The 16,320-nt window shown below is 36.4% G+C and overlaps 1 protein-coding gene across 1 annotated transcript in view; it reads left to right on the forward strand.

Moving 5' to 3' along the window:
* The first annotated feature begins 5,313 nt into the window (after positions 1 to 5,313).
* Positions 5,314 to 16,320, forward strand: part of LOC128992936 (sine oculis-binding protein homolog) — a 57,004-nt gene continuing 45,997 nt past the window's right edge. Inside the window, exon 1 of the mRNA XM_054416682.1 lies at positions 5,314 to 5,483. Coding sequence (XP_054272657.1) covers positions 5,415 to 5,483 — 69 coding nt within the window. The 5' untranslated portion in view covers positions 5,314 to 5,414. The remainder of the gene's footprint in view (positions 5,484 to 16,320) is intronic.

Genomic DNA, 16,320 nt, shown 5'->3' on the forward strand with positions numbered 1-16,320 from the left:
ATATACTCTGCTGATGTTTCCAACAGATAATCCAGAGCTGAGCTCACACTAACGGTCACTGGTTGCAACCATAGTCACCTCCCCTATGTTGTCACTGAATATTATCGCTTTTAGGCTCTCTTCTTTATCTAGTTGTACTTCAGCTTGTAGATTCTGTAAGGAAGCCTCCAGCACCTCCACAATAGTTAACGCAAATATTTGTAATCTCTCTTTAAGCTCTAAGATTTTTCCATTGATTTAAACAGCACCCTTTCAAAATTCCTAACTTTTGGTCCAACAAATGGCTCTAAGCTGCTGAGTTAAACAGTGCTTTACACAAAGCAAGCTTGAATTTGATAGGAGAGAAAAGATTGTGGAATAAAACCATAGCTGCTGTTGAAGGTGCATCTAATTTTGAAAGATTTTGTTTTATAGCCATCCTCAAATGATATGCACCTTCAACAGCAGCTATGGTTTTATTCCACAATCTTTTCTCTCGCATCAAATTCAAGCTTTCTTGGTGTAAAGCATTTGACACTAAATATGTAGCTAGCTTAGCTTTTGTGCATTTTAAACATTTATTATCCAACCAGTTATGTTCTTTGCCAAGATGAGTAGATAAGCAGCGCAGTTCAAACAGGGTCTTTTATGCAGATTGAAAACATCCTTCTTGGGTGATGAAAATTGGGCAGAGTCTTTGATCTACCATGCAAATCCTGTTTCAGTTTCTCCTTTTCTTTCAAAAGAGCAGAGTCTGCTTCAGCTACAAAATTGTCAGGGATAGCTCCAAATCAGTTTCTTCTCCAAGATTGTTAATTTTCTTTGTAAAAGTATCCTGCGAATTGGGAGTTTGACTTCTGGCTGAAAAGTTGTTTAAGGAAAGAAGTGGCAAAAGTTGTAGTATACTTCAAGGGCGATTGGGAGGGACATAATAAAAAATGTACAAATAAAAAATGACGCCTCCATAATGGTAAATGCTATTTTGAGACAACGGCTGGGTATAGAAACTCGGTAGAGGTGTCTAAAGAAAGGTCATGGTCTGTAGATGAGCCATCAAAAGAGAAACATGGTGAATTCCCTTGGGGCTCTGCCCCAGTGGCCTTTGAATTCCCATCCCATGTTATTCTTATGGAGGAAAACGGGGTTTTTGTCACAGCTAATTTGAGAGAACGGCTGGGCGTAGAAACTTGGTAGGGGTCTCTAAAGAAAGGTCTTGGTCTGTAGATGAGCCACCAAAAGAGGAACGAGGTCAATTCCCTTGGAGCTCTGCCCCAGAAGCCTTTAAAGTTGCCTCCAGATTTGTTTACATTACGACCATATGCATAATTCTACACTACTTTTTAATGAAACAGCTGTTAATATTCAAATTGTGATTTATTGAATTTGTCAAAATAAAGTACAGTATTTGCAATTGGGTTTTCTGATTTTAAAATGGGTTTTCTTCTGCATCGTGTCATGTTTTGCAATATAATGTTCTATTACCAAATCAGTGGAAAATCCTATTATCACAGTAACTCTTTTCTTTTGGAGTTAACTTATATCTATTGTATGGGTTGGTTTTTGCCTTTTTTACCACTTCTTGGAGATTGTACATAGGTGATATTCGTTGGCATATTGCATCTGTAGACGAAACTTGGGTTGGTGTATAGAATGGAAAAGAGTGAGAAATCACTTGACAATTTGATATAGGCTAAAAATAAAACTGAATTAAGACTGTTCTACATTTCTTGATCAATCATTGAAATAACCGATTTGCAAACAATGGAAACATAGAAAAAGTCATAGAACACAACCAAGTTAGAAGAAATAGAAAAAAAAATTTTTTTTCATTATAATCGTTATCATAGACAACCTAATGCGACTATGAGAGGGAAAAATTTATTGAAAACACTAAAAAAACAAGATCAGCTTTTTGAAAAAAGATAAGATATTTACAAAAGATATTGATTATATCTAACTGTTGTGTAGATTGTGAGTATTTCCATAATCTTTGAGTCGCCTGTAATGCAATTGCTCGAATTCGAGCAACAGGTACACTAGTCTATATATTAATTTGAAACTGTTTTTTCTTTGTGACAGCTAATTTGAGAGAACGGCTGGGCGTAGAAACTCGGTAGAGGTGTCTAAAGAAAGGTCTTGGTCTGTAGATGAGCCATCAAAAGAGAAACGTGGTAAATTCCCTTGGGGCTCTGCCCTAGTGGCCTTTAAATTCCCATCCCATGTTATTCTTAGGGGGAAAACGGGGTTTTGTCACAGCTAATTTGAGAGAACGGCTGGGTGTAGAAACTTGGTAGGGGTGTCTAAAGAAAGGTATTGGTCTGTAGGTGAGCCCTCAAAAGAGAAACGAGGTAAATTTCCTTGGGGCTCTGCCCCAGAGGCCTTTAAAGTCCACTCAGCAGTTTTGTTTACATTACGACCATATGGATAATTTTCCCACTACTTTTAATGAACCAGCTGTTAATATTAAAATTGTATTCACAGGTCTACTGAAACCAGCGAGCACATAATAATAATAATACTGAAACTGTCAAAATTAAATGTTTACACATTATTATTTATGATTTTAAATTGATTTTCCACTGCATGGCAAGTTTTTTTTATAGTTTCAACCAAATGAGAATTCAAGAAAGAAAACCAGAAATTCATTTATTGGTATAAAAGTTCTCGATAATCGGGTTGAAGTCATAGATGAGGAGAATGAGAGCTGTGTTGAAGTTTTGGAATAGACTGACTACGGAGTATGTTTCATCTATGGTTTTGGTGAAGTGGGTAATATAATGTCAATTCAGGTATTTAAAAAAAAGTGTGAACAGTGTTTTTACTTTGCTGTACACATGCAGCTAGGTCGAACAACGCATCTAAACCTCACTATATACAAAACATTCGGAAACACAACAGTGCCATCATATCTCATCGCATTTGCATAATTTGTTACCAAGGCTGGACTAAGTTATGGATTTGGTTCCACAAATGTTCAAAAATTGTCGTCAAATTTCCTACAATTATGGTTCATTCCATCCACGAAATACATGCACAGCTTTATGTGATCGATATGGCCATTGCAAAACTACCCCATATGTTAATCAATTAGCAAGTAAGTACAGGAATGCCAAAAACAGTGAACAGGTGTGTGGTGGAACGATGGAAGTAAACGTTAGATCTGTGTATGCTACAGGATGATTAAATACATAAGTCGATGTGGCAAGAGAAAGAATTAAAATTGCTTGGATAGAAGTAAGAATGTTACTGCTTTCTGGAGAATCAGATATATTTATCAAATAGAAAAAAAAAAAGATTTAATATGCCTCCCCACTGATAAAATTCTGTATTTTTATGACCAAAGATGGTGATTCACTTATACAATCCAAATACGATCTGAATGATTTTCCCAAAGCTGATAGAGCCAGTTATTTTAGTAATATTGACTCTTTCCATCAGATGAGATACAAATAAAATGAACTCCTTTCCCCATATAGTGAAAGAAGCTTAAACATGAACTAAAGTCATGAACAAGAAACAATTGTAAGACTCCTGAAAAGCCTTTTGGGAAACCTAAAGCCGTTGAAAAGACAGAAAATATTGAATTCAACAAACAAGTTTTTTAATGTACACTATTGTCTTACTCATAATTATGTTTTCCTCCCTAAGATTTTAATAACTTCACTCTATCCATCGCAGTTAGCTGAATTTACGTAAAACCTCAAGAGTAACCGTCGATTTCGACGGGATTCACCTAGTCATAGTTTTATTGTGAACATGTCTCAATGAAAATAATAACTTAAGAAATTTGTTGTCTGTGAGTTTTATATGCTGATGTGTTCTGGATAAAACAAGTCCATTTTGAAAATTTCAAAGCTAGTCTGCTCCCTACTTTTCTGTTAAGAAAGCTGAGTTTTTTTTGCAGCAGAGCGAGAGCGCAATCTTCAATGAAGACCACAGTCAGCTGTGCTAGGTTTAGAACAGAGGCAAAATCTAATCTTTCAAGTTTTTAGGAGTAGGCTTAAATGACTACCTAATGAGTCTCTGGCTTACACGATGGGTCTTTAGCGAATTGTGAGTATGATTTAGGACTAGTTTATGTTACATTGTTTAAATCTGCTAATAGTTATAATGTTGTGTTATTTAAAATGTTAAATATGTTTAACTAATTTTGTTGGGCTATTTGTTGTTTTTGTTTTTTATTGACTGCAGGATTGTGAGCGCAGTACCAACGAATCCAAGATTTGTTCAGAGGCATCTTACATAATATTAGGCTACTATTTCATATTCAGATTCATTAAGAATTTTTAATCATGTGTACAAATATCCTAAGTAAAAATGTAGGCCTACAAATCAAATGTGAATACTTTCATACACATTTTGATACTAGTAGGTCTAACTTTTCAAATTGCAATTGTGCAAGACCAAGTGGTGTGATAAGGCTACAAAGAAACCCAAAATTACTCTGCTCCTCCCTTCCAGTGAAAAGCTGCTATTTATTCTGTGGGTTCTCTACTTTTGTCAGATTTTTTTGGTATCTTATAGTTACTTTACATGACAAATAAATAAATCCTTAAATTCCCACAGCTCTTTGAAATTAAATGAAATATGTGTTTTCTTGTAGTATGAATATTATATTATAGTAACACTTTGGCTATTCACCTGTTCTTTGTTGAGTTTTTTGAAGATTTTTAAAGTAGTCAGCTGGGATTTTGGTATGTAAACTTGTATAATTATGCTACCGATATTTACGATTTCAAATTCATATTATCATTGCATTTAAACTCATACTCTATTACGTTTTATATCTATTGAGTAATTTTTATGTGAATGTAATCAATATACCTTCAGTACCCACACATCAGTCAATATAGTCAATTTATTGTTGTTGTTTGAAATTATTATTTATTTGTATACCTTTTGTTATTTTGTCAGTTTTTGTTTTGTTTGGCTAGGTTTGGCATTGTTACTGTTGTTTGTTATTAGATCATTATATATTGTTCATTTTATTCCTAATATTAAGCACAAAAATTGTTATTATCAATTTAAGTCATCCTGAGTTTATTGTTTTGTTTTGTATGCTGTAAAATGGAGATGTCCGTTGAAATAAATAAATAAATAAATACTTAAATTATTAACGAGTCTGTAGTATTTTACAAATACTGAGATTTATTTATTGAAGTTATATTGAAAGTTATATCTCTTATTGAAAGTTATATCATTCTAACGATATTTTACATTTGATCAACATGTCAGTTTGGTTTGTTGTGACATGGCATAAAAAGGGATTTTTTCGCTGCGTGGGACATGATGGTCCGTTGTGTTGGTAGCACTGGCTGTATCCGCCTCCTCAGTCGCAATCGCACAGTCGCTCACACCGCGCGAGTGGGGTAGCATTGTTGTCAGTGTACTGTTGTGCGAAGTGTTGTGTTAGCGCGGCGTGCCCTGTCCAGTACATGGGCAGCAAAACTACGCAGCCCGCTGGTCCCAAGATTAAGAAAGAGACTTCTGATGAAGAAATTAAGGTAATTTTGTTTTTATTGTCCTAAGAAAATTATAATTTAAGGTTGTTATCAGAAAAGTAAACCCCGCCTTATTCATATTTACCTATGTCACAGTTTCACTTGTTTAATGTTGTACTAAAACAATAATTTTAGTTTATAAATATTCAGACAATCTTTTTATTTTAAATTTTTTTAGATATCAGAATATTTTCCTCAAATAATGTAATATTTTTTCACTTTTGAGAAATTGATTGTGTTCTTGACAGTAATCAGTAATTAGCAAGTATTAAGTTATACCTCTAGACCTTTTTAAAGAGCTTAAAAAAAAACAAATAATTTAGTATATCAAAGTGTTTTTGTACGGTTATTGGTAACGGAGAAAATTCAAAAAATTGTAAATTTAAAATTTCCATGTTAGGTATTCTTGTGGAGAATATTGTAAACTGTTGTATTTTGCTTGTTTGTGGATATATTTTGATCAAACTTGGCAAATTTATTAATTTTATACTAAGCTATTGATATTTTACTTAAATACACACTTTATTAGTTTCCTTGTAGCAGCAAACCTAGGTAGCCTACTCGTTAAACCTAATGTTATTTAAATAAATTTAATTGAAAATCAATTCAGACAAATGGAAATTCGCTTAGTCGGCAGGTTTGCTGCGGCGGGGGTATTTTTTTTTCATTAGGTGTATAAAAATATTAGTGATTAGCTTTTTGGCTTTTTGCTTCGAGCAAGTAGGCTATGGTGTCATTTTTAAAATCGTCAGTCTGGTTCCGTTGCACAGCTTGGGTGGATTTAAGATTCGCATTAGTATTGTTGGAGTTCCCCCTTTTAAAGACAGTACAGGTTAATGACCAAGTGGGAGGCATTCGAATACCTGAGATTAGCACGATTATTATTCACTTAATAATTTATGTTAGATTGTAGTTCCAAGAGTCTGACGTTGGATCCCTTAAGACCTTCTGGGGCGAAGCCCTTTTGACGGATCTGCACCAATTTTCACACAAACCATCCTTGAATAATGCTTAATAATGCCTGAAGGTTTCATTACAATCCGTCGAGCGGTTTCAGAATTACATAGGGTACATACATACATACATACATACTTCCTCTTTTTTAGATGTAAGACTAGGATTATAAGATAGCAACCTGGGTAGCTTATAAGCGGCTTGCGCTGATAGTATGATGTGACACAGTGATACATTGTTGATTGTTGGTATTAGACCGACCTACCTGGCCTTTAAACGTCTTATCATTGTGCCCCTGCAGTCACCACTGTATTACCCATGAGACACTTAACAACAAAATGACTACTAAGACAGAATCAAATACTTATTTAATCTAAGGCTATGCAATTTTTACGAAACCTATTTAAATGCGACTTCTCATGCTCCTCGTAGCTCATCTAAGTACTAATTGGTCCTTATTACATAAATAGGGCTATGTGCGAGCATTTATTTTAAATTGCTTTTATGCACCTTTTACTAAGACATCGGTGGATGAAATTGCATACATTTGAGTTTGGCTTGATCAACGGTAGATCTAGTTTGATGGATCGTCAGTTTATCACTAGAGTTACGTGACCGTAGTCCAAGGACTAAAAACTTTTCAGGGGTGGTTACTTGGGCGGTTAACTTGCACGCCCCAATCCCAGCTACAGATATTGCAAAACTTACTCTACAAGAGAACATTCACATTTTCCACCCTCCAAGGAACAGGACGAACTGTCGGGTCGCCGGAAGACTGCCCCCTGGACAACTAACCTCCCCCCCAGAGCAGGTTACTACGTCATGTTGACGTCAGAGGGGACAGTTTTCCAGTCACGGACAATCAAGTTTCGTTGTCAAACTGTTCTAAACTAACCTAATTTAACCAACCAAACTTGCTGTAACATTTCAAAATTCTGTACGATATTCCCCACATGCCTTTTTTGTTGTTATCAACGGAATTACACGATTTAAAATTACAATTACAGAGCATCACATTTTGCTAGGGGGTAGTATTCCAGTTGCGGGCACGGCTCCCATATTGGTTAGTTGGCAGATTTCGTGACGTCACGTTTCACCTGGGGGTGGTTTTCCGGAGGGGTAGTATTCCGCATCCCCGAACTGTCCCAGTAAGCTCACCACCCACTGAACCGTTACCAACATGTCTCACCAAACTTCCTCACTTTAAGTTTACTGTACTTCCAATTCTTTTAACAATAATTCAGTTCCAAAGACAAAATTGGGAATTTACTTTAACAATCCCATCCCAGCTCAGACTATTGCAAAACGTCCAACTCCTTCACTTAAATGTTGTTTTTCTATTTATTTTTAAACTATCTCAGTTTCAAAAGCAAAACGCCGCACTATAAACGTCAGAAGGGTTTGCTCAAGTACTCAGTGTTTCTTTCATGGGTACCCAAGGGGATTTAATTTTACTGTTCCATACCAGCTCAAACTATCGTCACAACATTCATCGCACAAGAAACATCCAAGACCCAACTCCCTCACTTGAGTTGACAGTCCATTTATTTTCACGCTATGACTCCAGTTCCAATGTCAAGAGTACCCTATCCACTTGCGCTTCAGAGTCTGGTAATCAATTACAGAAACTCAGAGCTTTGTTAGTTCCTGACTTTTGCCCAGGTTGCGCCGCAGATGCAGGTGTCATGTTTCTTCTGACATCCGACACCGCTATACCCCCCCCCCCCTCTAGATTGATGGCGTCCCCTTACACACGTATCGAGTTGCCGGTACACTAGTACACTATGTTGAATGTGAGAGGCTTTGAAATGAAACCAGCAATAGGTTTGATTGTTTAGGTGTTGTAGACAGTATGGTGATTAGTGGATCAAGGATACGGAATATTGTATTACAGTACCGTATTGTATACCAGCTATATTAGAACCATTGTACGTTGATATTCTTAAGTGTGAGAAAAGGTTAGTTCGGATGGAAAAGTTTAAGTTGAAATGCAAGAATGATTAATCTGAATATTAATCATTCGGTTGTGTCACAGTTCTGGGTTGTCCATGAACAAGTAACTTTCGAAATTTCAATAATTCGGGTAGCTATCAGAATTAAAAAACGACCGTCAATTCATCAATCTCGGGCGAGCTTATTAAAAGTAATATTTTTAAATTGTCAGAGATGAATAAATTTTCAATCACTACTCCATTGGTTTATACGTGTTGATGGGTAACATGTACGCCAGTGGTGTACTCGAGCGTTCATTTCGTCCTAGAAAATAAACACTGAACAAGAGGAATGAACTCTTTAAAAGGGTTGCATTAACATTTAAAAGCAGCGGGCATCGAGGGTTTCGCGCCAAATGTTTTGCAACCTGATCCGGACAGCTGATGAGAGGCGAAACTTTACCCTCGCAAACATTGAAACGTTCTCCCCAGTCTGGCCCCACCCTTGACTTGAGATATCGCGTGTTGTTTAAGTGCCAATGTTAAAATCACTTATCGGACATTGGTCATATTACAGACAAGGTAAATGGTTAACTTAAAACTTAAAACACTGTCTGAATCTCAACCTCGGTCTGCTAGATTCGTCAAATGTTTCGTCTTGGTTCGACGGTGGAGGAAGATTGGACTGTTGATGTACGAGTCTCTACTACCGAGTTGGTCTTCCAGCTACCCTGCAGACGTGCGTTATGTCCAGTTAACTTGCAGCATAATCACTTAGTTGGTAGACACACTTCATGTTAGTGCAACAAAAATGCATCCTCAAAATTCTCAAAATTAAAATTCGTTCAATAAATTTGCAAATTTGCAAATTCCTTGACTAGGTTCTAAGTATGTAGTTTTACATAATAAAGTAGCAGTTTGTCGTCGCAAGTCATACAATTTGTCATAGAAAATAAACTTAACAAACTTTAACTTTCTAGTGTTTCAGCTTGTGTTCATCTTAAGTTTTTGTTTGTATCCTACATGGAAAAATCTTCTTTACATTTTACACGGTCAAACACTAAGCAAATATGTTTCGCTCAGATTTCAGGAAACAAAGGGTTTTTTGGGACTATAAGAGTTAATTTAGTTTTATTAGTTGAATTGAACAACATTGTCAATAATACTGTTTGGTTACTATTAAGTTTACTATTTGGTTATGCCTTATTTCTTATAGATTATTCTGGAAGTCATAATTTACTCTTGTAATTGACAGTTAGTTATGATTGTAGATTGTTGTGTGTAAGTGAGAGTAGCTTACATATTAAATTAGGGAGTGTGTTTTATCTAAGGTACAGCCTCTGCCAACTCATGACTGCAATAATTAGACGCAACATGCTGAGCACTTTATTTCACTTTGACATTTCCACGACCACAATATCGATTCCTCAAACTGGCATTTCATCTGTTCTCATAATTAACTACTTGAGCAATTCGCCAGTTCTGCCAAATCCAACTCGATTAGATTCCCGTTGATCGCGAGCGCCAGTATTAACGTTGCACGCTGATCTGTGCTCAAATGTTCAAAGCCAGAGGCAAGCTTCCAAACGAGGCCGCCTGGCGTCAAAACACCGCTCGAATTTGAATTATAACGTCACAGCCAAATTTAGAGCTCACCCTAGCCTGCCCTACCTTCCCGTTGAGGTTCAAAGTTGTTGTGTCAAAAACATCGTTTACTAAGAATTTTTGAATTTTCATGCTAAAAATTAACAGATAAAACGTCAGTTTTTTTAATGCTTAGTTTCTGTGATTGATTTGAACAATTTTCATATCGAAGGAACGAAATTTAATTTTTTAGTGTAGCCTACAAATCTAAATTTGTAATTATTTTCTAAGGAAATATTTTCATGCATGAATTATGGTGGCCATTTTGTATTGTTTGTTCAAATGTACACAATCGTGTTTTAAAAGCGAGGCGCGGCCAAGTGATGATAACCACTATTTTGTATTCACAACGATGCGACGAGTATTTTTCTCCCATTCAATCGTGAAACTAAAAATCCTACTCACAGAGCAATGTACCTCACTGAACCCTTTTCTACATCTTACAAAATGTGTCTCATTGACTCTATTGCACTAAAGTAGTTCGTACAACTGGTCTACAAGTCATTAGAGCGTGGCATTTTCATCCTGGAACCCCAATTTTAAACTCCGTCGACGCCCAATGTGTTCAAACTAGCCTATATAATATGAGGTTCAGAGCTGTAGAATTTAGAGTCACTACACCTCAAAATCATCCTAACTAGAAAACTAAAACTTGACATTTTTTGTTTTATCTAAGATCTGTATACGAATCAGGGAACTCACTTTAACAAGTCATACAATACTTTATTGAATCACTAATAATAGTTAATACTAATAAATCACTAAGAATGTTTTAAGTTTATTTCCCTTCGACAAGCTATTAAGTCTAAATTGTTAGTAAATACAAAAATGGAACTTTTTCGTGGATCCAAACACAAGTTCACCAAAAGTATTCATTCCTTTACAAATCATTGCTTCCAAGTAAGGCAGCTTCTAAACAGCGTGCGAGGGGGATGAGACGCGACCCAGCGTGTTCAGTGTTCAGTTACAGTCTAATGTTCTGAAGGTTTTTGTTTATGAAAGTTCACACGACGCCATTTGTTTACGCGCGTGTGTGTGTGCGTGTTCGTGTGTGAGAGATGGAGGTGTGAGTTTCAGTCTGGGATCAGTTTCCCAAACATTCTGGCGGCAATCCACGATGAAAATACTTCATTACATCCCGAGGCGGTGCCCGGCTGATCGAATTACGGACTACTCTGCGCTTCGTGTTTGGTAAATTGATGTCAGGTAAATAACAGGATCTTAGATGAAATTGTATGCTAAGAGGCATAATGTTTTAAAATGAAAAAAATAAACTGATACGTGGGAGATACCTTATACGGAGGTTACTCGCTATATTTCATGTCTAGTGAAGCTAAGTCCTGGACCCCTGGGACATAGCGTTATCACACCCTTGGTCCTATCCAACACTGCCAAACAAGTGTTTGACGATTACATTTTTCATCTCAGTGAGTCATAAAGCGAGGGGGAACCACTGATCCGGTAGCGGGATGTCTCCAAACGGGAGCTGATTTAGGAACCCTAACCTAGCCAACAGTTAACAGGGGAGTGGCGTTTTACTTATCACCATCCCTCGGTTGCCAGTCTATCACTTACTAGATTGAGTACGATTTATTGACCCTCTGTAGGTTAATCTAATATACATTTGATTCTCCAAGAAAATTGCGATCGGCTGGAATTGAACCCCGGCCTCCAGTTTAAAAATCTCTCTCAGTAAAGCAACCATAAACTATACCAGTGCTTCATAAGTGCTACCTTTGACTATTTGCTACCAAGCCTGTAATCTATCTATCTATATATTAATAGGCAAGCATGTTTCTTTAAAACCTTTTTTCTCAGCTCGTGTGCATCGTAGGGAAAATCTACGCATACCGTTAGAAAGCTATTTTCCTGTAGGTGTGCAGAATCCCTTTATAAATTTAAATAGGCTCAAAGATAAGCGCAAAAATGAGTTTAAAAATTTGAAAAAATTTACATGGATCTTATGCGTTGCCATGCTGGTGACGAAATAACAACGAAATATAAACAGAAAATCAAAACAAATGGAAGAAACTCCAATCACATGTTTTATTTACAGTGTGGGGTGAAACATTAACATAAGTGAGTACATTACATATTTTTGGTCGAGTTTCGACCACTGGACATTACTCGTATATTATTATATGGGTTGCTTTAAATGGGCGAACAAATGAGTGATGTGGAGTAATAATTTGGCACTGCGCTCTGTTTTGATTCATAATTTCGTACACATTTATTCTCTTTCTACCACCAGTTCTATAAAATGATGTTCTATAAAACACCAGTTCTAATAGTTGGTGTTTATTCTTATCTGTTAGTGTATTCAACAACAATAATGTTTCATTTTATGGTCATCCATTTTGTTGATCGAAACTCATGTTGCTCAATTGCTCAACTCCTGCTATAATATTTTGGATACACTGCTTGTTGTACACGACGTTTGTTAGATACGTGTTTATAATTCGCTTGTACTTTACAGTCATTATTAGTCTTCCAGAAAAATTTGTTTTAAACCAATTACGAGCAACCTTGAAACTACATTTCTAGCAAAAAACGCCGTGTTTACGTAGCTAAATCACTTAAATTTAAATCACAGTATTAAAAAAATATTTTATATAACTTTTTTATTCTCTTTAAGTGCACAATAATTGTATACTACCTCAACAAATTTCAGAGCGTTTAACACGGAAAAACAAGCACAAAAAAGTGGTTGCGCCGTATTTCAAGAGATATTCAGACAGCGGGTTAGAAGTGGCAGTCATCGGAGATGGAGTATTTTCTTGCTCTTCCACTAATTGTAACCTGAGCGTCGACTGATGGATGAAGCTCCAGTAACGTATCACGTGACTCCCCCGTCCACCCCTCACACATACACACACACTCACACACACCCTGCCCAGGGGCCGTCCAGGAGACCGCGATCGTGGACTCTTAGGAAAAGTGTTTGCATTGGAATTAACTCAATTGTTTAAGTTATCGTGTTGCTCTTAGTGGAAGGAGCTTTCCGTCCCAGACAAAAAAAATACACAAAAATGTAGTTTTCCGGGTAAATATGGACACACAACATAATGCCAACCTAATGAAATACTGCGTTTATTCCTCCAAGACAAAAAAACACAACATGATACATTTTCTTTGAACTATGTTGCCACTCATGTCAAAAATAAGGGGAGCGAGCTGGCGTAGTGGTTAGTGCGCGGGACTTCAGTCCCTGAGGTCCCAGGTTTGATCCCCACCAATGGGTGACCAATGGATTTTATCCAAGTGATAATGCTGCAACCCCTAGGACTAGTCTGAAGTAATGTGGAAAACAATCTCAGGCTCGTGCCTAGCTTCCTAGGACAAAAAAGTGTACAAAAAAAACTAAAAACGATTCTATTTACAACTAAGGGAGTCTATCTTAACGTGAAAAATAGAAGTTGTTGCTCTCTGTGGCCTTATGATCAGGGACACCAGGTCCAGTTCCGAACCATAGAAGCAATGCATGAAACTGTTCCGGGCTAGAGAGTAGAGATTCAGGAGGAACATAAATCAAAATCTACGACCTTAATTACTATTTTGATAGAGGGTACGTTAGTCACTATAAGGAAGGATTGCGTATAACTTCTTCCAAACAGAGATACTGATAGCATAATCAATAACAGGTAGTCGCACGTCGGACGGTCCAGTGACAAAGTGTCGTCTGATACTTTACACTCTTACACTTCACCCCCTCCCCCTCCCCTCCACCCCCGTCTACCCTCTGATAAACGATACCGTACTCTCCTGTTCTCGCGTAATATCGAATTTATTTCAGGTTGAAATTTCTCACGTGCTCGAGTAAGCGGAGTTAATGTTTGAAATGAAAACTCAGTAAACAATCCGATACTGCTACTGTATTATGTTACAGATTCATGTTTGCTGTTATTAGTCTACATAGGGAACGTAAATTGTTGTGCTAATTGTGATGAAAAAAGTGTTACGGTTTAGTTAAAATCGATTACTTTCAAGTTGTGTTAATGTATGAATGTTTAGGGATAATTTTGATAGTAATTTAGTAAATAGTTTTGAGTGACTTACATATTTATATGTGTCATGTATATAATATTGAATAACAACATACTACGCAGTAGGATAATAATTTGAGAGGAGTGTGTTTGTAGAGCAAGCTAAAATGAAAAAATAAACAAAGCACTACTTATGTTAAACTGCTCAAATAGCTTTGTACATGAAAATAAAGTTGATCAGTTGTTTTTAAGACTTTCATTGTATTAACAGAAGCTATAGTATTTTAAGAGGTCATGTAAAGGTTTAAAAATGTAAATAATGTTTTGAGAAAGTGAATGATCAAAAATATAAACCCACATCTATTCCTGGTGTAAGGACCCACACCTAAATTAACAATGCACCAACTACGCAGTAGTAACGGTATGTTGTGCACTCAATATAGAAAATCCTCCTACACTTCAATTAAGTGGGGGTTTGAGGAGAGGATATAGTGTAGTGACTGCTTCGCACGGGTCAGCTTATATTTGAAATTTAAAATATCAAGGATATACCTTATTGTTAGTTTCGAAAAAAAATCACACGAAAATCCAGAAGTGTACCTTATGAATAACAATAAAATTAACTGAATATGGCCATAGATAAAACATAGGTTAGTCTATAAATATGGCATCGTGAAATTACTATACTATTGCATCCAGAAGCTAAACACACCACAATTACAGTAAAAGTAAATTACTTTATAATTACTTCATTGTGTTCCCGACTACACATAGGAAATATTTTACTTCTCTCGGAACGTACAGAAACAAGAGACATTTCCAATGATCACTCGCGACGTAAGCTTTTCATTAGTCTCAACCACACAACACATCAACGTTGTTCAGCCCGCGGCCTCAGTGGACGGCAAGGCTGGAAATTATAAAGCGGAGAACGGAGGTTCTAATTTTCAGTTTCGTACTAATTATATCAATTTTGTAGAGAAAACGAGTCACGTACCCTTTAATTTCACTGGATATCCCCCAATGTCGTGCTGGATTTGCGTTTTTGGCAATATGTTGGTCTTGTGTAACGGGATGGGCTTTAATTTCCAAGAATACAAGGATAGTATAACTAATAAGTTTGTTTTTTGAGCGGAGCTAAACGAAACTCTTTGGAATGAACTTTAATGCGAACTTTCTTACAATATCTCGCAACAGTGGCCTAACGAATCTATAAAACAAAAACGTCAGAGAGAAGACAAGGAGATCAGCGCAATGTTTGGCTACAGTTGGTGTAATCGAGTCTGGCCTAGGGCCATTTTACGTCATTTAAAAGAAATCTGTTCCACTTCAGTTGTTTTTACTAGTTTCTATATTATTTTGGAATGCCTTGCATTATTTATATGGTAACAATTCCAGTACCGGCAACTAAAATAAAAGTTATGAGGTTTTTTGCATTTATTATTATCAATCCTTTTTCCATTGTTCTTTCCTCTCTACAGTGACTCACTCTACATTATAACTTGTGTATCTTATTGCCGAATATTATATCCTGCAGGAAGCAATACATTAGCCTATGTCTGCCAATCATCGCGTCTTCCTGTAACTCTAGCTTTGCGATGACAACACCAGGTTATTGGACGATCAAAAATATGCTTCCACGATTTAAATAATTTAAAAATAGTTTCCGTTCATTGTGTATATTATAATATCATCATGTCATTTTAAAACAGTCATCATTGCATGCGATCTATAATCCACTATAGTAAACATACTCCTTGGATTTGTTATCGTTATCAGTCAAAGACAGCTTTAGGTTCTGTATCGGTACGAGTATATGTAAAACATTTTCTATGTTTAGGCCTACTATTGGTGCAGTGATTTTTGTCACTGACTTCAAAACTGTTTTAAGAAGCTGGGCCGTGAAATTGTAAAATATAATATTTTAAGTTAAGTGGTATCATTCAGTACAACCAAAGAGTGCAACAACACATTGTAACATGCCCTCAAATAAAATTTGTATCGCCACCGAATCAATCGTTAACGACCTCGGTTCTCCGAGCATTAACACTCATTGTAACCTGAATCTGATGTTACTAGACGTAAAGTCTCCTTGCAATATTCAAAGTCAATGTTAATAATTCAAAGCTGATTCGAATTTTGATGACATTACCGTAACAGTAGTGGCATTCCTTCACCATGTTAAAGCTGTCACCAGTTTTAGAATAGTACGTACTGTATATGTAGAATTGAGCCAACGAATATGTGCGCCCTCTGTCAAACACTCGAATACGCACACGTTTAGCCAAACCAAATTAAAAGTCTTGTTGTAAACTGTAGTACACTAAA

The sequence above is a fragment of the Macrosteles quadrilineatus genome, unplaced genomic scaffold, assembly GCF_028750875.1.
Source record: "Macrosteles quadrilineatus isolate MER2022 unplaced genomic scaffold, UCM_ALF_1.0 Scaffold_4__1_contigs__length_99947679, whole genome shotgun sequence".
Taxonomy (NCBI): Eukaryota; Metazoa; Arthropoda; class Insecta; order Hemiptera; family Cicadellidae; genus Macrosteles; species Macrosteles quadrilineatus.